Raw genomic sequence first — 21,420 nt, forward strand, 5'->3', positions numbered from 1 at the left:
AATCTGTGGGGGTGGCTGGCCAGGGAAGTGAGTGCTGTTCTGGTCTCTGGAAGTTTCTGCGAGCTGGAAGCTGGTGTTCACTGGAGGTGATCTGCTGGTCAGGAGGCCAGCAGAGGAGGAACTTCTGCTGAAATCCATCCCCTGAGGCAGAGGAAAGGACTGGGCTCCAAGTGCTTGTGACCTAGTTCTAACTGACAAGGAAGAAGGGCTTGGAGGAGTAAATACCAGGAATACCAGAACAGGAAGGACAAGCTAGGTGGACCTCAAACACCCCAGTTCCCAGGCATCCTCCTGTCCCCCAAAAGGGAGGCCATGCGATCGTCATGGGTCCCTGGGAGAATGGAGGTCATGGAGAGACAAGGGCGGCTACGAGGGGAGGGAGCTCCAGAGAGTACTGCTGTGTAAAGGGCAAGCATGCAAAGCTCAGATGTTAGCATTACAGGTGATCCACACCTCCCCCACCTTGAGCTCTAAAAGGAGTTTTCTAGAAGTTAAACAGGAAAAAAGAAAATGGTCAGAGAAAAGATCTGGTTAGGCCAGGGGTACTATGCTGAGCAACAGCACAGAGAGAGGGGGTGTCTCAATTTCCCTTCGGTTTGCAGCTCTTTGTCAAACAGGGATTACTGATAAAGCAAGAGAATGCAAAAGACAACTGAAGGCCCTGTGAGGGTACACTCTGTCCTATGGGGGGACAACTTCTGGCCAGATGGGTTATGTCCCTGGGCCCCGTGCAAATGTGAACACATCAGGGAATTCCTGCTGACAGAAAACACACACAGAAGGACAGAAGTGCCACAAGATATCCACGAACAGATACTACTTTGCCATCCACTGTTCCAGGCGCTAGGGACCCAGGGATGAACTAAGCAGCCCCAGATCTCTGCCCTGCCAGAGCTTAGTCTTGGCGGAGGGCTCAATGAGTCAAGTTTCATTTCACTTTTCATTTACTGACAACACTGTGGTGCTGGGAATTCAGAGTGGGGGAGGCAGAAAAGCAAGCTATCCCACATATACATGATGGACACTGCCAGGGTCAGCCCCTTGCAGGGACCCCTTACCTGGCTTAAGGGGGAGTCAGGAAGGCTCCTAGATGGGGTGGTGTTGAAGGGGAAACTGAAAGGTGAGAAGTTAGGTAGGCAAAGGGTGGGGGTAGGGTAAGGGACTCGGGGCAGAGGGAGCAGCCCACGTGCGCAGCAGCCCTGGGCTGCAGGGCCTGCTGGGGGAACTGAGAGAAGAAGAGGAACATGAGCATGAGATGAGGAAGCAAGCAGAAAGCCAGGCAGGACCCAGCAGGCGTTACAGAGGGCAGCAGTGACCACCAGATCCCAAGTCCAATTCATAGCTGATATATCCCATAAGCTCAGTTGGGCCTGGCTGTCTTCCCTGACCCAGTCAGGCCCTGAGATTCTGAAGGAAAATGTCAGGACTAAGGTTCCTGTACGGAGCTCGAAATTAAACTCAGGTATCGAATAACCTGCTTAGGTGGAGGTCAATCTGGAGTCAATCAGCTGAACCTGGAAACTGGAAATTCATCTCCTTCATGTCACTCTCTTTCCAGGGGAATATACATGCATGAGCGCTGGTGGCGACACAGGAGAATGGAATATGCTCGAATTGCGGCTCTGTCTCACTGCAGTAGTATGGAATGGACTCTGAAACACCAATGGAGTTGTCAGTTGCAGGAAAAAACACCAAGGGCAAAGGCTGGTGCTCCTTACTGCCTGAGTGCTGGCTGAGCCGGGCTCACTAAGGACTAACTCAGCAGGCCTGGGCTGTCTGCGCCCTGCATGTTCCAAAGACAGGCCCTGCCTGGCTCCTGGCCCGTATATTACCATGATAAGAGGATCTTTGTTTACCGGAGTCCTTAGGCTAGGCCAGATAGTTCATGCTTCACAGCGTGATTTAGGTGGGGGCCTTCAGCCACACGCCTGACCTTTGAAAAGAGGTTAGACACCAAGGTCTGCCAGTCTCGCAGGTGGTCAGCCATGCCTAGGTGGTTGTGTGCTGGCCTACCAAACACCACTCCCGTCCCATTTACTGTGCCAGCCACTCAGGCCCCAGTCTAACACTGATTGCTGGACTCCCCTCAAATGAGATCCCAGGCTTCACAAAAGGAGTGAATTACAGGAGCATATGCTCAGTGCCAGAGGGGACAGGGAACTCTGGGCAGGCATGTCTCCATAGGCTTGCCCAAAGGTGCAAACAACCCAAATGCCTATCGGCAGAGGACTGGCTACATAAATACAAGCCATCCATTCAATGGAATAGGACATAGCCATAAAAACAACAATAACAAAAAGATCAGTGCGTTATATATTACTAAGGAATAACCTCCAATCCTATTTAAAAAAATATACAGACTAAAATATATAGAATGCATCCACTCAAGTTAAAATTTAAAAAAGAGAAGAAAGAAAAAAAGAAGGAAGGGACTATAGTTTTGTTTGTTTCTTTCTTTTTTTTTTTTTAAGATTTTATTCATTTATTTGACAGACAGAGATCACAAGCAGGCAGAAAGGCAGGCAGAGAGAGGAGGAAACAGGCTCCCGGCTGAGCAGAGAGCCTGACGCGGGGCTCGATCCCAGGATCCTGAGATCATGACCTGAGCCAAAGGCAGAGGCTTGAACCCACTGAGCCACCCAGGCGCCCCTATAGTTTTGTTTCTATCCACAGAGTATCTCCACAAGGACACTGAAGGGACTGACGGTGACTGGCTGCTGTGAGAGTGGGGTTGGGGGCAGGGGATGAAACTTCTTACTCTTCTGTACATTTTTTAAGTTTTGAACTATGTGATTGGATATCGCTTCACAAAAGCTAAACCTTAGGTAAAAGAAATAATAAAAAAAAAAATCAGACTTATGAAACAGAAGAGCTGAGTGGCCTACGAGTGGCCTACGAGTCTCTCCATGGTTCTGGACTGTGCTTACCAGGCCAGTTAAGTACAAACTGCTCCTCTCTAATTCTGTCCCTTGGCAGTCATGACCCATGGCTAGACTCTTGGTGAGAAATAAACCCTGTTCAGTTTCACAGGAGGAGGACGGCTCTCCTTCACTAAGGGTGACCTAAGTGATTTTCCTACTTCTGCCAAGCTGGGACTGAATGACAGCTTCCCAAACTAATACTTGCACATTCCTAACCCTCTATAAAAACCTATCATGTTTTTGCACAGCTCAGCACTGTGTCTCTAAGTAGGGAGGTTAGCAGGTGACTTGGGTCTGTTGCCACTGAGTGGCAGATGAGCTCACTAACCCCAGCCCCATTGCCACCCTCATTCTGACTGGAATCAAAGACTGATTCCAAGGCAGTCTGGACAGCACAAAGTGGGAGGGGAGGGGGTGCTGACCATTCCATCCTCCCAGGGCCTCTGTTGACTGGGAACTGTCTCAATCCAAGAAAAATTCAGTGTCATCATACTGATGATGACAGTGCCTGTCACCTGCCCAGTCATGATCATACTATACCTCTCAGAGCAACACCAACTTGGCCTGGTCCAAGCCTCACAGGCCTGAGGTGCTGGTCCACCTCTGTTCTCACCATTCCCCTTACACAGAGAGAAGGGCCTTTGAGGGCAGCTTGGAGAGGGGGTGTCACCACAATCCATGTGAAACCACTCACCTCTAATATGTTTTTGACTCTCCTTTCCTCTAAAAGACAGACTTTCTCTTGACCACGAAAGCTCCTAAGCTGCCTCTTCTGGGCCTTTTCTTTGAACATATCCTGTGCGTCACTTCCCTACTGGAGTCCAGGAACTCTGGTGGTGGGCCACTGTCTTTGCACTGCTCCTCTCTGCCCTATGAACATTCCTCCTACCTTTCTTCCTCTTCCTCCTCCTCCTTCCTGTCTAAATCTTAGCCTTAAAAGCCAGATTCGAGTTTCTCCTCTGCCATGACAACCTACTTGGTATCATTATGATTTCCTGTTCTCATGCTTTCCAGAGATGTCCCTTCAAACAGTTCTTACTTGGCTTCCTCGGACCTGGGACCCTCAAGAAACTCCTCCACTAGGGTCCTAAGACCTTAGATAATCTTTCCAAATCTTAGTCAACACTTGCCACTTAGGCTCAAACATAGGAATTCGGTAGATATAAAATGTAAGAACTACAGCTAAACTTCCTTAAGGAAGCCCCAGACAGGAAAATGAGCCAATGAGGGATACTGTAACAGTGGGAAGTGGGGAAGGAAATGGAAGTGGGGAAGGAAAATAACCACGAAAGCGGCAATGGGGATAAGACCTAGATGACTATTTGAGAAATTAACCAACATATCTCAAACTGCCCAAGACTGTAAGTGATCAGGTCAGAATGAACTCTGTCAGAGATAAGAGTTACAAAGAGACCCAGGGAGGAAGACAACACTTCAGCTTCCAGTACTAAGGTTCAAAGCTACAAATCCTTTAGATTAATGTTAGCTGATACACCAATGATCTATTATTACATTTCCAAGGACTTAAAAAACAAAAACCAAACATTAGTAGGCTGAGGGAACAAACATGGTGCCTAAGAAAGAACAATCCTCACTTACCGTCTCTGAAATCTCCCATGGGTGGAAAGACCAACTGACAAAGGTGAATTAGAGAAAAACGGACTGTCACAGACCATATGCTATCTAGGACATCTTCATTTGGATTTGGCAAGTAAAAGTAGGGCCCTAGACTTGACCAAACTTGGGCTATGGCTTATTCAGCAGCTGCCCAGGCAGACCTCATCACCTCTACCGGAGATATGAAGTGGTCAGTGATTGGAAAGTACTTAAGGCCCATTTGCGCTGACGCTTCACACACACACACATACACCAGCAGGCACAATGCTCACCCATTCTGGGTCACTCCGGGAGGGAAGGTTGAAGCTTTGGATCTGGGATTTTGAGCAGGTAACTATATAAAGAACACAGATACTCCATTTCCCTAACCCGAGCTCTGCTCACAGCTAAGGAACATTACGATGGACAAACTACCGCTTTCAAGTACTCAAGACACACACCTCTTCGTACAGCTAACGTTTCTTGATCTCGTGACTGGTCGGGCCCTCCTGCCCTACTCCAGACTCACCTCCGCAGAGGCGACGCCGACCCTCTCGGACTCGTATACGAGGGACAGGGACCTGTCGGTGCTGGCGACCGCGGCCTGGGCCCTGCGCATCACCTCCTGCCGCAGGTACTGCTGCCTGTCCATGGGCGCGCCGGGTCCATCGGGGAGATCGCGGTCGTCCTTCCACGGCGTTGGCCGGACACCCTCATCCTCCGCATCGTCGTCGAAAGGGTTGTAGCTTTTGGGGTAGGCCGACATGGTGCAGGGGCTCGTCTGGGTCTGGGCAGGAGAAGGAAGAGCGTGGCCAAGGCAAGGAACGGCCTTTTCAAGCCCTCAGGGCTCCAAGCCCACCTCCCGAGGCCCTCGGGAAGCGCCCACCGCTCTGCAACACAGCAGCTCCACCGCCCACAGTCCAGCGCCGCGCTACGCCCCTCCACCCGCCGAATCGCCGACAGAATTCCTTCCGCCAATCTTGCGCAGGAGGCCCCGCCTCCGGAGCTGACCATCTTGCTCCGCGACTTGGGGGGGGGCGCCACGTCCGGTGCGCGCGACCGCGGCCTACCGCTCGTCTTCTCTCTCCCCTCCAGAGGTGGAATCGCCCCACGGCCACGCCCCAGCCAGTGTCTACAACAGAGGTCACGTGCCGGGGAAGTCGGATGCCGCCGCGCCTGCGCGGTGAGCTCTGGCGCTCGCCGGCCGGGTGCGGGAAGCCCGCGGGCAGCGCCGCCGCGCGCGCGATGATGGCGGCGGCCGCGGCCCGGGGAGGGGGCGGCGGCAGCAGCGGTGGCGGCTCGGGCTCCAGCACCTCGCGGGGCTTCTATTTCAACACAGTCCTGTCATTGGCCCGCTCCCTGGCCGTGCAGAGACCGGCATCTTTGGAGAAGGTAGTCTTGGCCCCTCGGGCCGCGGGCTGACAGGAGAAGGGGTATGGGATGGCCAAGCGGGTAGGCGGGGCGAGGATCTGTGGAAGGCCGAGAGGTGCTCTAGAGCTACCTGTGACAGGAGGGGGTACCTGACCGGAGGGAGCCGGGGTTGGGGCGGTGAGGAGGCCCGTGGGCGGAGGGCGCTGGTGAAGAGAGGGGGATAATGGTGTTGGTTTAGGCGAGGAGTGGACAGAGCAGGTGGGGACTTTGCGGGTGGGTGGCGTGGGAGGGACGTGAGCTACAGGCCGGGCTTTGAGCCGAGGGGGCACCTTGTGATGCAGCAGGGGCGGGGGCGGCTGGCAGGGAGAAGCAGTGGTGGGAAGGGCGGAGGACCGGAGTCAAAACCTGGGGCTCTGCTCCCGACTTCTCTGCTTTTTATTCCGTGACCTTGGAGACATGCTGTTCTCATAAAATGGGGGTGCTTACCTACTTTGCCCGCTTCACACTGTTGTGAAGGGCAGATGAAATAGTACATCTGAAATCGCTTTCTGAAATGCAAATCAGCGCGTTGTTTTTCTGTGAATCTAGAGGGGGCGTTAGACTGGGGAAAAGATTGTGTTTCGAAGAAGGGACAGTGGCAGGGAAGGGGGAATGAACTGTCATTGGCAGAGAATTGAACTCAGGATTGCTTCAGAGGAGGAAGAGGGACTTATGCCGGAGGAATCTTTGCCTTGGGAGAAAGGTGAAAGGAAACTCAAAAGGTGTCGCTTGGATGGTGGAGAGAACAGATTTTAGTCAGACGTGTTTGATCCCTGCACTGTCACTATTTGTCCTCTTAGGCAAGTTACTTCAACTCTTAGAGCCCTGTTTCCTTATGGGCGAAATGAAGTGATTCTTGAGAAGTACGTGGATTCAAGCATAAAGTGTCTCCTGTAGATAGGTGAACAGTAGAAGTCAGCTTTCTTCCCCCACCGTCGTGTGATGGGACTCATTATAGTATGTTAGCACTGAAGGGGTGATCTTGCTTCCTTCTCTCTCTTTCTTTCTTTCATTTGGGAGAGCGCGCGTGCACGTGCGTGTGCACGATGGAGAGGGGCAGAGGAAGAAGAGTCCTAAGCGGACTCCGGTGCTGGGCTGAATTTCACGATCCTGAGATCAAGTCTGGAGCTGAAACCGGGAGCCGGCTGCTCAATCGACTGCACCACCCAGACGCCCAAGGATGGGATTCTTTTTTCATACAGTTTCTAGCAGGTGGAAAGAGATCTGTTGTCTAAGAGTAGGAGAAAAGGGTGGAGACTGGAGACCTGTCTGGGGCAGTTAAGAGTAGTTTTGTGGGGGCGCCTGGGTAGCTCAGATGGTTAAGTGTCTGCCTTCGCTTTGGGTCATGATCCCAGGGTCCTGGGATTGAGCCCTGCGTGGGGCTCCCTGCTTGGTGGGGAGCTTCCTTCTCCCTCTCCCTCTGCTGCTACCTGGACTGTGGTCACTCTCACTCTCAAATAAAGAAATTAAAAAAAAAAGAAAAGACTTTTGTGGCTCTGGTGAGGGTTGATGCTGAGATGCTGTGTTAGGCTCTCTGGCATAGTGTCCTTGGCTTTGTGGGTTCTTAAATCTGATTTCTCACTTAACTGCAAGGTGAGCAGGTCCTGGGAGATTGATGCCAGCCTAACTTCTAATTGAAGGAGGAATTCAAAAGAATGGAAAGTATACAATTTCTAGAGATAGGAATAGCTCACTTTAAATCCTGTATCATTTGCTTACATTAGTGTGACTCTGGGTAGGTTAGTTCCCCAGTCTGACCTTTGCTTTCTCCTGCAGAATACAAGGACAGTACTTGTTAAGAGTATTATGAAGATCAACAAAATGACCCATGAGTACATAATGATTAAGAACTGTTATCATAGGATGAGCCTAACTAATGGACTGCAGTGCTGGCTTATCAAATCAAATTCACGCCAGCTAGTTAGCACATTCTCTTCTTAGTAGGAGGGCTAAAAAGCATATCAGAAGTTTGCTTGCTGGACTTGAAGAATAGCAGAGATTGTAGGGAATTGGGTGAAGACAGTCCTGTGGCTCTAGTAGGGTACCCTTTCCTACCCAGTAACTCTGAGAAATGCACCTTAAGCACAACTGGCCTTCTTCAGCCTTCTCCCATGTCCTCACAAGAATATTCCATAACTGCAACATTGTTAGCTTTGTATCTTAAAATAGCTGCTTACTGTTGTCAAAATTATGGTGTATTTTACAACTTAATATAGCTTTTAGGTTGGCAGATCCCCATTACTGTCTCTTAGTTTGGGAGGTACTTCAGTATCATTGGTAACATTTACAAATCACTTTAGAAGAGAGTTAGCAGAGCTAGCCCGAGGCTGCAGTCTTCAGAAGGGATTGCTTGCAATGTTGGTCCTTGGCTCACATGTGGGAACTTGATGTTTGAACTGTTCCCTCCATTTTCTAACTGATAAGGATGGTTCATTGAGCCTAGACTCTGAACAAACAATATAATTATCTGCTTTCCTCCTGGGAATCTGGAATTTTGATGGCTGCTAGGCAGACATTGCCTGTGTCTGTCAGTAGAAACCTTGGGTGCTATGTCTCTAATGGACTTTCCTAGGTACAAACATAGCATACATGTTTCTACATTGCTGCTGTAGAAGGGAGCACGCTCGGTGTATACCTTCCCAAGAGGAAGCCCATGCACAGGTTTCTCCAGAGTCCACTTGTCTTTTTCTCTTGCTGACAAATTTGCTCTCATACAATGTACTGTAATGCTACAAGTATAACTACGTATGCGTGGGTGGTCTTGGGGGCCCTGAAATAATTTCTGTCTTAGAGAAGGCTTCTGTAGATGGCTGATTCCATCAGATATATGTGGTGGTTCCCTCTTATCCTCACCTGGGATCTTGAGACTTCATTATGCTAGGAATCTTTGTTCACTACTTATTTTTTTAAGATTTTATTTATTTATTTGACAGAGAGCAAGGGAGAGAACACAAGCAGGGGGAGTGGGAAAGGGAGAATCAGGCCTCTAGCAGAGCAGGGAGCCTGACATGGGGCTCGATCCCAGGACCCTAACCTGAGCCAAAGGAGATGCTTAAGGACTGAACCACCCAGGTGCCCCTCATTGTTACTACTTAGTCCTATAACATATGGCTGTTTACTACATTCTACTACTTTAAAACAATTGACAATAAGCCCTCAGAATTCCTAGGGAAGTATTCTTGAGGTTCTTAAGAGTAAAGGAATTTCTGAGTACCCACCAGGATAATGAAGGTGGGGACTTAAGTAGGGAGATGAGTGTTGAAAAACCTCTCTTTCTCATTTATTTGTTTCTGGTTTGTTTGTTTTTTTTTTTTTCCTCTTCTTTTTTTCCAGAGAGAAGGCAGAGGGCTGAGTGGGGCTTGGTCCAGATAGGCTTGAGCTGAGGACGGCTCAGTTTTCTGAGCTAGACCTGACATCTCAGTTCAGACATTGGTAACTTAGGAAGCCTTGATGTGCTTTTATGGCACTTGGGGCACATTAACAACATACCTTTCCCTGTCTTTGTCTACCTACATGTCACAGTGGTGTTTCCTTACTCCACTCACCCATTCTGATCCCAGGCTGTGTAAATTTTACTTTTACTTTAATTAATTTACTCTTTGATTTAGGAAACATTTGTTGAGCACCTACTGTTAATTAGTATGCACTAGATAGGCCAGATCAATAAGAAACAGCGTTAATGAGATTGTTCAGGTGATCAGCATCAAGTCAGACTTGCTACAAGTACCCCATCTACTCTTATATCGCAGGTCTGGTGATCAGACCCCTGCCGTGTTCAGATAGTCAAACACAAGACTCTTTGGTGTCGAGTCTCTGATTCATCTCTGAGCTTTGAGCTTTTCCTGTTAGGCCGCCCCTAAGACTGGAACCTCAGCCCTAAAGCCTACCTCCAGGATTGTGGGCCACCCTGAGGATATCATCTGTGTTCCTCAAGATCCTGTCCCACACAGCCCTCAGCCCTCTCCCTCTGGGAGAAAGGTGAGAGGAGAGAAATAGAGAAGAGAATCCTGTCTACAGTGGAATGTCCATGTATGGCCAGCTTTCATTCTCTGATTCTGCCTGCTAGTCTTGTTCTGCTCTTCTCATCTGTCTTCATTCTTCTCATCTGTCTTCAGAATGTTACTGAGCTGCCCCTGTCGAGCTGCCCCCTGGATCTGCCTGATGATACTCCTCTGTGTCTAGGATATTGGTGACCTGTTCCTCCCTTTCCTCATCTGGCCTATACATAGTAATGGACCCTCAGCCCCGGGACATGGAGAGTTCCTGGCAGAACTGAAAAGTAGGCAGCATTCCTTGCCCTCCCACTCCTCTTCCTACCCTCAGGAGCCTTTGATCAGAATCTTTTTCCATGTCCTACAATATGCTCTCTTTTCTTCAGTTAGAATGCCAGAATCTCGAGGTGTCTTACTAACTCGATGTGGTGTTTAAATGGCACTGCAGCATTAGGGACAGGCCAGAACCTCCTTGGTGGACAGACATGTTCCAGAAGATGAGCTGGCTAACTCTGATCTCTAATTGGAGGAACATACGTTCTGATGCTCAGGGCAGTGGGCTTTGTGGAGTTCTTGGTTATCCACTCCTTTAGAGTGGTTTGCCATGGAGAAAAAATCACGGTATTGGCATTTTTTTCCAGCATTGCGAAGTTGAAAATTTCCATCCTCACTCCGTTTCCTTTGTGAGGCCATGTTAAAAACAACCATCTAAAGAGTAAGGGTAGAGAAAATTAGTGTCAATAGAGGGAATTCATGATGCTAGAACCATTGTTGTTAAAGCAGCTCTAAAATACTTTTTTCTTTTTTAAAGATTTTATTTATTTATTTGACAGACAGAGATCACAAGCAGGCAGAGGGACAGGCAGAGAGAGAAAGGGAAGCAGGCTCCCTGCTGAGCAGAGAGCCCAGTGCAGGGCTCCATGCCAGGATCCTGAGATCATGACCTGAGCCGAAGGCAGAGGCTTAACGCACTGAGCCACCCAGGTGCCCCAGCTCTAAAATACTTTAAGAAGAAATCGGAAGAAGAAAAAATCTTTACCTATAATCATGCCACAGTAACTGTATTAGATTGCTAGGGCTGCCATAACAAAGTACCACAACAACTTAAACACCCAAAATTTATTTTCTCATAGTCCTGGATGCTAGAAATCCAAGAAGAATGTGTCAGCATTGCTGGTTTCTTTTGAAGCCTTTCTCTTTGGCTTGTAGATAGCTGTCTTCCTTGTCTTCACATAGTCTTCCCTCTGTGCCTGTCTGTATCCTAATCTTCTGTTACAAAAACACTAGTCAGATTTCTAGGACTGGCCCACCCTATTGACCTTGTGTTAACTTAAAAACCCTATGTCCAAATATAGTCACATTCTGAGGTACCTGGGGACGAGGAATTCAATATATGAATTTTGGGGGGGACACAGTTCAGCCCATAACACTTAACGCATTAGTATTTTAATTTCTTAAATCTCCTTTTTAGTCTTTAGCTATGTTCACTTTGTTCCTTTTTTCAAAAATAGCCCATATTTATTATGTTAATGCCTGCATGTCTTATTTTATGTTGATAGATCCTAATTAAGCATTTCTCTGTTTAGGCGGTCTAGATTTTTCCTTGCAAAACAGCATGTTTGTACATCTAGAATTTTGTCTTCTTCTGGTTCACATTCTTCTGCTAAATGGAGGGTGGGTCTTGACCTTTACTGCCCAGCTGTTTTCAAAGGACTCTACTTAGTTATGGTGGATAGCATCAGAAAGACACCTTGTGCGCATTTATATGTAGCTTCATGTTTTTGGATTTTATTTACTTTTTCCTGCTAACTCTGCAAGCATAAAAGGGGACCTTATTCTTTTGATTCTAAGATAATGATATTTGACCATGGTTGGCTATGTTCAATTATGAATTAAACAGCCAGAAAACCTACAAGGTGGAATTGGCCATATGATATTGTGCTCTTGTCTTCTGCTATGCGGAAACTTGAATTCAGGTTTCTCTTCACACTTGCAGTACGGTTGCTTGGATACTGGCTTCAACCTGTGTCTGCTCTCGGTCTCTTTCTTTCAAGAGTTGGGTCTACTAGGTGTGCACACAGTTCTGACCCTCAACTAATTTACAGATAACTAGAAACAGTGATAGGTGGGAGACTGGCCAGCTGTCTGTCCATAAAGGAAGTGGTGTAGGACCATATGGCTTTTCAGTAAAACTCCCCTGAGAAGATATTTAGCCATTTTGCACTTTGCTCGCATGGGAATGGGAGGTATATATCATTTTCTTTGGGTTTTTCCAAACCTTTTCTCCTTTTCCATACCTTTTCTTGACAGTTAGTGAAAAAGTAATAGAAGGTAAAAAAGTGAAACATGCTCTAAGACGGTGGAAGTATTGTGCATACTTGCTGGGAGGTTACTTTCAGCTGAGATTTTGAATAACAAAGGCCTAGAATTGATGGGCATGGACATTTGTAAATGCCAAGAGTGGTTGGCAAGGGAAGGTCATTTCAGATAGAACAGAGAACAAAACAGAGTAAAATGAGGAACAGCAGTAATAGGGTTTGGCAGAAATACAGTGTATTTAAAGGGACGAGTGTAGATGAGAGTGAGAAGAAAGCAGGTGGCCTCATACGTAGTCCCAGACTCAGAGTTTGGGTTGTATTGATGAGACAGGGAAGAGCCCTTGAATATTTCAGGGCCATGAGTTATGTGCATTAAGAAGATTATTATGGCCGCATTGTTTATCCCCATGCCCTTAGGGATTCTCAGAATTGATGTGTCACTAGCTGTTTGCTCCCCCAGAGGGCAGAAATGTTCTATTTCTGACTCCTTACTGCAGATTTTGTGTCATGCTGTCTGTGTTTGCACTTTGCACCTAGTAGAGATGTGGTTGCCTCCAATCCCTTACACCAGCAGCCATTCCCATCCTTGATTTAAATTGCTGAAACGTGTCCGTGTACTTCATTTTCCTCATTATTTATATACTTGTTTTTCTATTGCTTCTCTCGTGTATCTTGGCATTTTGGAAAAAGGCTTGGCCTTTTGTGAACATTGCCAAGCTGGCCAGAACACTACTTTCATTTATGTGATAAGATACAGAGTTGAGGCAAAAATCCTCAAATATCACTTGCATTTATTCACTTAGTTCTGAGAGGGTCTATCTTTGCTGCTGGAGCTATTCTCTTTTCCTGAACATTTCTATGTGTAAAGCGGGGCTGAAAAGCTGGATTCAGGGCAGCCAGGTCTATCTGTACCATTATAAACGAGGGTGACATTTCTTCATTTGTTCATTCATTTATATAATAAGTCTTTTAGTGCTTGCTGTTTGCCAGGCGTTGGAGGGGCCCGTTAGAGGGATGAATGAGTAGATGTGGTCTCGCTGTCATGGAGTTGTCATGGAGGTAGACAAACATTAAACAAAAAGCTGTAAGTAGGGGCGCCTGGGTGGCTCAGTAGGTTAAAGCCTCTGCCCTCAGCTCAGGTCATGGTCCCAGGGTCCTGGGATCGAGCCCCGCATCAGGCTCTCTGCTCCGTGGAGAGCCTGCTTTCTCCTCTCTCTCTGCCTGCCTCTCTGCCTACTTGTGGTCTCTATCTGTCAAATAAATAAATAAAATCTTAAAAAAAAAAAAGCTGTAAGTAAATATGATTGAAAATGCTGACAAGTGCCAAGAAGCAAAAGTAAATGGTGTCGGTGAATACACTCATAATGTTTTACTACCATCACTGCCATCCCTCTTCAGAACTCTTATCTTGTAAAACTGGAACCCTAATTGCCATTGATTTTTGTATTATATTGATCTTGTATCCTGCAACCTTGCCCAACTTGTTTTTTTAGTTCTAATACTTTTTTAGGTTTTTCTATATGCAAGATTATGTCATCTGCAAATATAGTTTTACTTTGTCTTTTCCAAACCGAATGCCTTTTATTTCATTTTCTTTTCTCGTCATCCTGGCTAGAACCTCCAGAACAATACTGGATATAAGTGGTGAGAGTGGACATCTTTGTCTTGTTCCTGATTGGGGGTGGGGGACAACTTTCAGCTTTTTACCAGTAAGTATAATGTTAGTTGTGAGTTTTTTATAGATGCCCTTTATCAAGTTGAGGAAGTTCCCTTCTATTTCTCTCTCTCTCTCTTTCTTTTTTTAAGATTTTGTTTATTTTAGAGAGAGAGCATGCACATGCATGTGGGGTAGAGGTAGAGAAAGAAGCAGACTCATGGCTGAGCAGGGGGCCTGACGTGGGGCTCAATCCCAAGACCCTGGGATCATGACCTGAGCCAAGTGCAGATGCTTAACCAACTGAGCCACCCAGGCGTACTTTAGAGGGTGCCTTTTTTAAAGAGAGTGGGTAGGGGTAGAGGGAGAGAGAGAAGGAAAATCTTAAGCAGACTCCACACCCAGTGTGGAGCCTGTCACGGGGCTTGATCTCAGGACCCCAAGATTATGACCTAAGCCACATTCAAGAGTTGAGACGCTTAACCAGTTGAGCCACAGGTGCCCCCATTCCCTTCTATATCTAGTTTGTTGAATGTTTTTATCATGAAGTAGTGTGGAATTTTTTCAAATGCCTTTTCTGCATGTATTACAAAGCTAATTTTAAAATATTGTTAGGGCAGGTCTATAGTAGCTCTTGCTACAAGGATAGTTTAACTCCACTGCTAAGGTATGGCCCCTTTGAGGTCTCTACTGAATGCTTTAAGGCCTTTCTGCTCTTGCTGGGAGTCACTCAGACGCCTCTCAGCTCTGCATGAACTCTGGGAGCCATTCAGCTAACAGTTCCCTGATTGTTCTTTTCCAGCTTCATGGAATATCACCTATACTGGTGCGTCTTAGGATTCATCAAAGACTTAGGGGAATTCAGTTTTGATTTCTGGGGATTTTTTTTTTTTTTGTTTAGCCCTCTTCTCTTCAGAATTTCCAACTGCTTTTGACTTCCTGTACTCTTATTTCTGTCTCCTCCACTTCGACCATCATGATCTGCCTGGAATGCCCTTTCCTATTCTGTGGTCTGAGATGTGTCTTCAGGCAGTCATAGGATAGGGCTCACATCATTTCCTCTGTCTCTCATGTATCATAGACCTGTGCTACTTGTTTAGGATCTGAAATTAGTCGTTTCATGTATTTGTCCATTTTCCTAGTTGCTTTATGGCAGGAAGTTAAACCCAGGTCCTGTTACTCTCTCATGACTAGAGGTGGCAGTTTTTGGATCATAGGATTTTAGTGCTAGAGCAGACATTGCAAAAAGCTCTCTGATCATCTTCTTATATGTGAGGCTTGAGGGAGATGACTTGCCGATATTGGCATAGTTTTAAGACATTGGCAAGGTTCTGCAGATTTCCATATATACACACAGTTGGTGTTTTGTCCACGTTTTACAGAAGGAAATACAAAGTCAGAGATGTTCAGGTAGGTTTTGTCAGTTATCTTGGGTCACCTAGGTAAGAAGTGGCAGAGTTGGAGTGAAAATCACAACCTCCCAACTCCATGCAGCTACCCTGATCATTGCCTATTGAAACAATGTCAGGAATCAGAGACATGCATTTGTCTGTGTTGTACCCTGCCAGGCACACGAGCAGGGCTCAAGAAATGGAGACTCATGCATTGTGTGTAAGGGCACATGTAGTGCTAGGTGTGTTGGATGTTGTAGAAAGCTATGTTAACTGGTCACACAGCCAAGCACGAGCATCTCTCGTGAAACTCCCATCCAGGACTGCTCGTAGGAGTAGATGCTGTTCCACTTGCATCTGCAGCTCCCTGCCCACCTTGTCACAGTCGCCTTTGTTTATTTTGATAGTTCTGAGTCACTTAGAAAAGGTTAGCTTCTATTCGGTGTTCTCCATGGGGGTGGTACATTTGAGAAAGACAAAAAATGGATTTAACAAAACACTGCCACTAATACTTAAAGCCTAATCTCTAGTTCTCAGGGAATTTTGTTTCTCCCGAAAAACTATTCCCAGAAGTTTCAGATAACAATAGCTGTACTCTTTTTAAAAAAATCATTTAATTAGCCAGCTTGTAATGCTATTATAGTAGCTTTATTTTGACCTACATACCTTACCAAACACTGTTGTTTGACTTTTCATCTGCAGTTTTCTGCCCAGTCATCCAGACTTGTGAGGGCATCTTGCTTTCTCCTTGGTGTGGCATTTCCTTTCCTTGGCAGTCTAAATTCACCTCGTGGTCTCTCTCTCTCTCTCTTAAGTAGGCTCCACATTGGGGCTTGAATTCATGACCCTGAGATCAAGACGTGAGCTGAAAAGTTGGATGCTTAAATGACTGAGCCACCTAGGTGCCCTGGTCTTTCTCTTTTAATACTCCTGGGTTAAAATATTGCCAAGAGTTCTTAGCAAAGCCTAATAAGCAAGTTACCTTTGTTGCCTCTTCCCATTGACTTATTGACCTCCTCAAAGTGTTGCCCAGAGCCCCTCTGGGTCCTTTTTATAAGTGGGAGTAACCTTGGCCATCTCTGTCAGATTTTGAGCTTAATGACCTTTTATAATGACAGGATCTACTACTCTCTGCCCCCTAAGAACAACAAACTCGTTGGTTTATTGTCAAATTCTGAAGGAAAAAAAAAAGTCAGTGTTTTTTTTTTTTTTTCATTTTCTAAAATTATAGTGTTACTGCTTTATTCTGCATTAGGACTGTGACCTCTCTGTGTCTCAATTTTTTTATCCTTAGAATGGAGATAACAAATAATACCCACTCAGTGCAGTGTTGTGAAGATTAGTTGGGATCATACAAACCAGCACCTTGCATGTGATAAATGCCCAATGACTGTTAGCTCTTAGTATCTGGAGACCGGCCCCCACTAGAACTGGTTCTCCCTTATCTGACATGTAATGACTGCTAAAGGACTTGAGTTCAAGTCTTCACTTTTTTTTTTTTTTTTCCTTTTCTTTTCCCCACAAGAGTCCCAATTTCCAAGGGCATTTTGCATCAGAGCCTGGACCCAGTGCCAAGCTTTCAGGAGCCCTTTACCATTTGGTTTCTGACTTGCGTTCTTTACTAGTTGTGTCATTTTTATTGGTTGTGTAACTCTGGCTATATCATAAGGATTGTGAGGGTGTGACTGTATACTCTACCTGACTTCATTTGACTGTTCTTCCATCCTCCATTCATTTGATGATGCAGCAAATATTTGTTCAGTGCCAATTGCATGCCAGCACTGTGTCCAATACTGATTATATGACAAATGTCACAACATAATTAAACCTTACAGTAGTAAGGCTAGGTTCTAGTGGCCCTCTTTCTTTTTCTTTTCCTTCTCATCCCACTAAATCCCTGTGACACCAGCCCCTTTAGTTCCACTAAATAGTTAAGTTTTTGGAACATGTAGGGTGCAGTGGATACAGGATGAGGGGGACACAGTCCTGTCTGCAGTGAGTGGAAGATAAGTATACAAGTAGGGGCACCTGGGTGGCTCAGTGGGTTAAAGCCTCTGCTTTTGGCTCAGGTCATAATCCCCAGATCCTGGGATTGAGCCCTGCATCGGGCTCTCTGCTCAGCGGGGAGCCTGTTTCCCCCTCTCTCTCTGCCTGCTTGTGATCTCTGTCTGTCCAATAAATAAATAAAATCTTTAAAGAAAAATAAGTATACAAGTAATTCCAAAGCAATATTTTTTTAAAAAGAAAGTTATTGAGAGGTGTGATGGGAAAGATCATAGCACATTGCTGAGGTCTGGCGAAGCTTTGAGTAGCGAGAGATGGTTGACATGGATCTTGGAAGGATGGATTGAATTTTTATAGGGGAGATAAGGCAGATTGAATGAAATGTCGCAGATGGGTGAAGACCGTGGAAGAAGCCAGGCAGGGACAAGTGAGCACTGTATTTGGGGCCTGAGTGTTCATGGGAAGTTGGGAAAGACCTTCATTGCCAGGTTGGGAGTGTACATTGAGTGTTCACGGGAATGGGGAGCCATTGGAGGTGTATGGGCCTGGAGTAGTGGTATTGGAGTAGGGAGAGACAAAAGTCAGAGACAAGGTCTAGTTAAGAGCCTGTTGTCTAAGACTATACTTAGCCTGTTTGGGCCTAGTTGCCTATCCTATTAAATGAGAATAAGATTACACACAATCTGCCTGAAAGGGGGCATTTGGCAGGTGAGTGTGCAACTTCTTCCAGCTCTCCATCTCTGATTCTGTGTACGTTTGGGAGTTGTTAGAGGGCCTCAGGTCTGAAGCCCAGGGGAGCATCTTTTCAGTCTAGTGGTCCAGCTTGCATAGATTCTGGATGTTTTTAGAGAAATTATACCAAAAAAGCTCAGTGTTTACATTCCATTTTTCCTGTGATTTTTGTTGTTGTTGTTGTTGTTGTTAGTGAAGTAATTTAATAAGTTTGATTTTTATTTACAGAGAGCTGTGAAATTTTTTCAAGACCATTTTGTGAAATTAAACTTTATGTCTGGGTCTCTTGTTTCAGGTGCTACCTGCTTCACTTTTTGCCGTGCCTATTGTCTTGCAGCTCCAGGTGTCTTTGTCAGGGCTGGAATAGCTGCATCTCTTGTTCCTTCAAAAGAGAAAAACTTTTCTACTTGGATTGAGTTAAATAGTAGTTGTTTTGGGATGCCTGACTGGCTCAGTCAGTAGAGCATGTGACTCTTGATCCTGGGGTTGTAAGTTTGAGCCTCACCTTGGGTATAGAGATTAGTTAAGAATCTTTAAAAAATAGGGGCGCCATCGCTTTTTAGCCTTTTGGCTAAGATCAAGTGAAAAAATAGGGGCGCCTGGGTGGCTCAGTCGTTAAGTCATGATCCTAGATCATGATCCCAGGGCCCTGGGACCGAGCCCCACATCGAGCCCCACATCAAGCCCCACATTGGGTCCCTGCTCAGCGGGGAGGCTGCTTCTCCCTCTGCGACTCCCCCTGTGTGCATGCTCACTGTCTCTCTCAAATAAATAAATAAAATCTTTAAAAAAGAATAAAAATTAAAAATTAAATAGGAGTTGACTCATTGATAGTAAGTTGTTGGAATTAAAGAAGTTATAAGACCGTTGTGTGTAGAAAACATCTGTTTAGCTTATTTGACCCAGGTTTTCTTTCAGTTTTACATTACTTCTTCTTGGATTACCCAGATTCCATTCATTGAAATTCTGTACTCTTTTCTCTTGTTTTCTGAGCTCTAAGAGTATAAATATTATCATCCTTTTAAAAATAAGATATGCATTGGGACACCTGGGTGACTCAGTGGGTTGAATGTCTGACTCTTGGTTTCAGCTCAGGTTATGATCTCAGGGTCGTGGGATTAGGCTCTGAGCTGAATGGGAAGTCTAGTTGAGCTTCTCTCTCTTCCTCTTCTTCTGCCCCTCCCCATCTCTCTCTCTCTCTCTCTCAAGAAAAAAAAGAAAAGAAAAATATGCATTAATGGCAAAGCTGTTTCCACTATTTAAAAAAATTTCTTTTTCTAATTCTGAAGTTAACAATGTTCCTTATGGAAAATACGGAAAAAAAATAAAGAAGTAAGTAAGTATTGCTTATAATCTGATTAATAATTTTTGTATCTTGTTGGATAGGCAGTGCGGGTTTAGAGATTTGTTTAATACTCTATTTGTATTAATTTCTTATTGCAGCTATAACAAATTACCACAAACTTAGTGGCTTAGAACAACGCAAATTTATTGTTTTGCATTTCTGTAGATTAGAAGCCCAACACTGGTCACACTGGACTAAAATCAAGGTGATGGCAGGGCTATGTACCTTTCTTGAGACTCTAGAGGAGAACTCATTTCCATGTCTTTTATAGCTTCTAGAGAACCCTACATTCCTGGACCATGGCAATCCTGGATCCCAGCAAGGGGACCCAAGCTGTCACATCCCATCGTTCTCACCTCCTCTTTTGCCTCTCTCTTACCCTGGTCTCACTGAAATCATCCAATATAATCTCTTCAATTCAAGGTCTTTTTATTTTTTTTATTTTAATTTTTAAAAACGATTTTATTTATTTGAGAGAGAGAGCATGAGCAGGGAAGAATGGCAGAGGGAGGGGGAGAAGCAGGCTCCATGCTTAGGCTGGGAGCCTGATGCAGGGCTTGATTCCATGAACTGTGAGATCATGACCTGAGCCAAAGGCAGAGGCTTTTTTTTTTTTTTTAAGATTTTATTTATTCATTTGACAGACAGAGATCACAAGTAGTTATAGAGGCAGGCAGAGAGAGAGGGGGAAGCAGGCTCCCCGCTGAGTAGAGAGCCCGATGCGGGGCTCCATCCCAGGACCCCGGGACCACGACCCGAGCTGAAGGCAGAGGCCCAACCCACTGAGCCACCCAGGTGCCCCGAAAAGCAGAGGCTTAACCGATGGGCCACCCAGGCACCCGAAGGTCATTTTAACTTGTTTTTCTCTGCAACCAATTTACATCCATTTGCCGTGGGAGGTAACATATTCACAGATTGCAGGATTAGGACACAGACATATTTGGGCAGGCCATTGTTCTGCCTGCCACACCGATATGGTTTGTGCATTCCTGAATTATTATATTGGTCTCTAAATTGTTTATTGGTTCTTTTTGGTATCTTTCCTTCACATTTTAAAACCATGTGCCCAACTTTTAGAGTAATCTTAAATTGTCACAAATTATTTCTATTTAAATATTTTTAATTAAGTGGGGGTGCGGAGAAAGGTCTGAAGTCAGAGTAGCCCAGAACCCCTCTGGGGATGGGGGATAGGGGCAGGCAGTACAGAGGAGACAAGGATGGTAAAAACTGTGTTTCCTTCAGATGTCTCTACCAGGTAGGGTGACAGCTATGTGAGCAGCAGGGTTTAATCATCTTCCTGATGCTGAATTCTTACCCTGAGATATTGCTAGAGCTCATGTCTTTTAGTTTCCAGAGTATAATGCCTAAAAAACAAAGGAATAAAACAGGAAATCAAACCCAACCCAGAACATCTGTTCTGTGGGGAGAAATCCAATTCTTATGCTTGATGTAAATGAGGAGAACTTGGGGTTTGCCTCTGCCCTCTAGGGCAAGTGCCAGGATGGGCTGGTAGCAGCCCTGAAGCGGGAGGGTCTGGATTGAGAAGAGAGCTTACGTCCAGGCAAAAACTAAGAATAGATAGCAAGCCTGCATCCTGGGGGAGAATGAGTGTGTCTTTTATAGTGCCTATCCACAGTGTAGAAGATGGAGATACGAAGATAAGAGATGATTTCGGCCCCTGGGGAGCTTGCAGGTTAGTGGAGAGACAGTCAAATGCACCAATAACTGTCGCGTGAACAATGGGGTAGATGTTGCTGATGATGTTACTGAAGCCCTTCAAATACATGAAGACAGTGGTTGTGTCTATTTATAGCCTGCTTGTCTCTGGGCTAGATGTTCCTTTTTAATGCCTTCTGGTATGGAATATTTCTTAGACCCCACATCACCCTGCGTGGCCATCTTTGGATATTTTTAGAGTGGTAGAGGGGCAACTCAGAATTTCCCTCACTTCCACATGTCCATCATCAAGTCCTGTAGTCTTCCTCCGAAACACCCTGAGCTGGACTGTTTCTGTCTGCTTTGGTCATTACCCTCTTTGCTACTGAAGCATCTCCTGA

General features: G+C 45.8%; 2 protein-coding genes across 5 annotated transcripts in view; one reads left to right on the forward strand and one right to left on the reverse strand.

Annotated features, from left to right (window-relative positions):
* The window catches only part of SNAP29 (synaptosome associated protein 29), a 39,117-nt gene extending 33,501 nt beyond the window's left edge, over positions 1 to 5,616 (reverse strand). The window contains exon 1 of one of the 2 annotated variants that reach the window (XM_080821472.1): positions 5,047 to 5,478. In XM_080821472.1, the coding sequence (XP_080677598.1) occupies positions 5,047 to 5,283 (237 nt within the window). In that variant the 5' untranslated portion in view covers positions 5,284 to 5,478. Of the gene's footprint in view, positions 1 to 5,046 lie in introns of both variants that reach the window. The other variant, XM_080821471.1, reaches the window with a different exon arrangement.
* A 95-nt stretch (positions 5,617 to 5,711) lies between these two features.
* Positions 5,712 to 21,420, forward strand: part of PI4KA (phosphatidylinositol 4-kinase alpha) — a 116,078-nt gene continuing 100,369 nt past the window's right edge. For 2 of the 3 annotated variants that reach the window (XM_080821028.1, XM_080821029.1), the window contains exon 1: positions 5,723 to 5,909. In XM_080821028.1, the coding sequence (XP_080677154.1) occupies positions 5,763 to 5,909 (147 nt within the window). In that variant the 5' untranslated portion in view covers positions 5,723 to 5,762. Of the gene's footprint in view, positions 5,910 to 21,420 lie in introns of all 3 variants that reach the window. The other variant, XM_080821027.1, reaches the window with a different exon arrangement.

This window comes from Martes martes (genome assembly GCF_963455335.1).
Source record: "Martes martes genome assembly, chromosome: 13".
Taxonomy (NCBI): Eukaryota; Metazoa; Chordata; class Mammalia; order Carnivora; family Mustelidae; genus Martes; species Martes martes.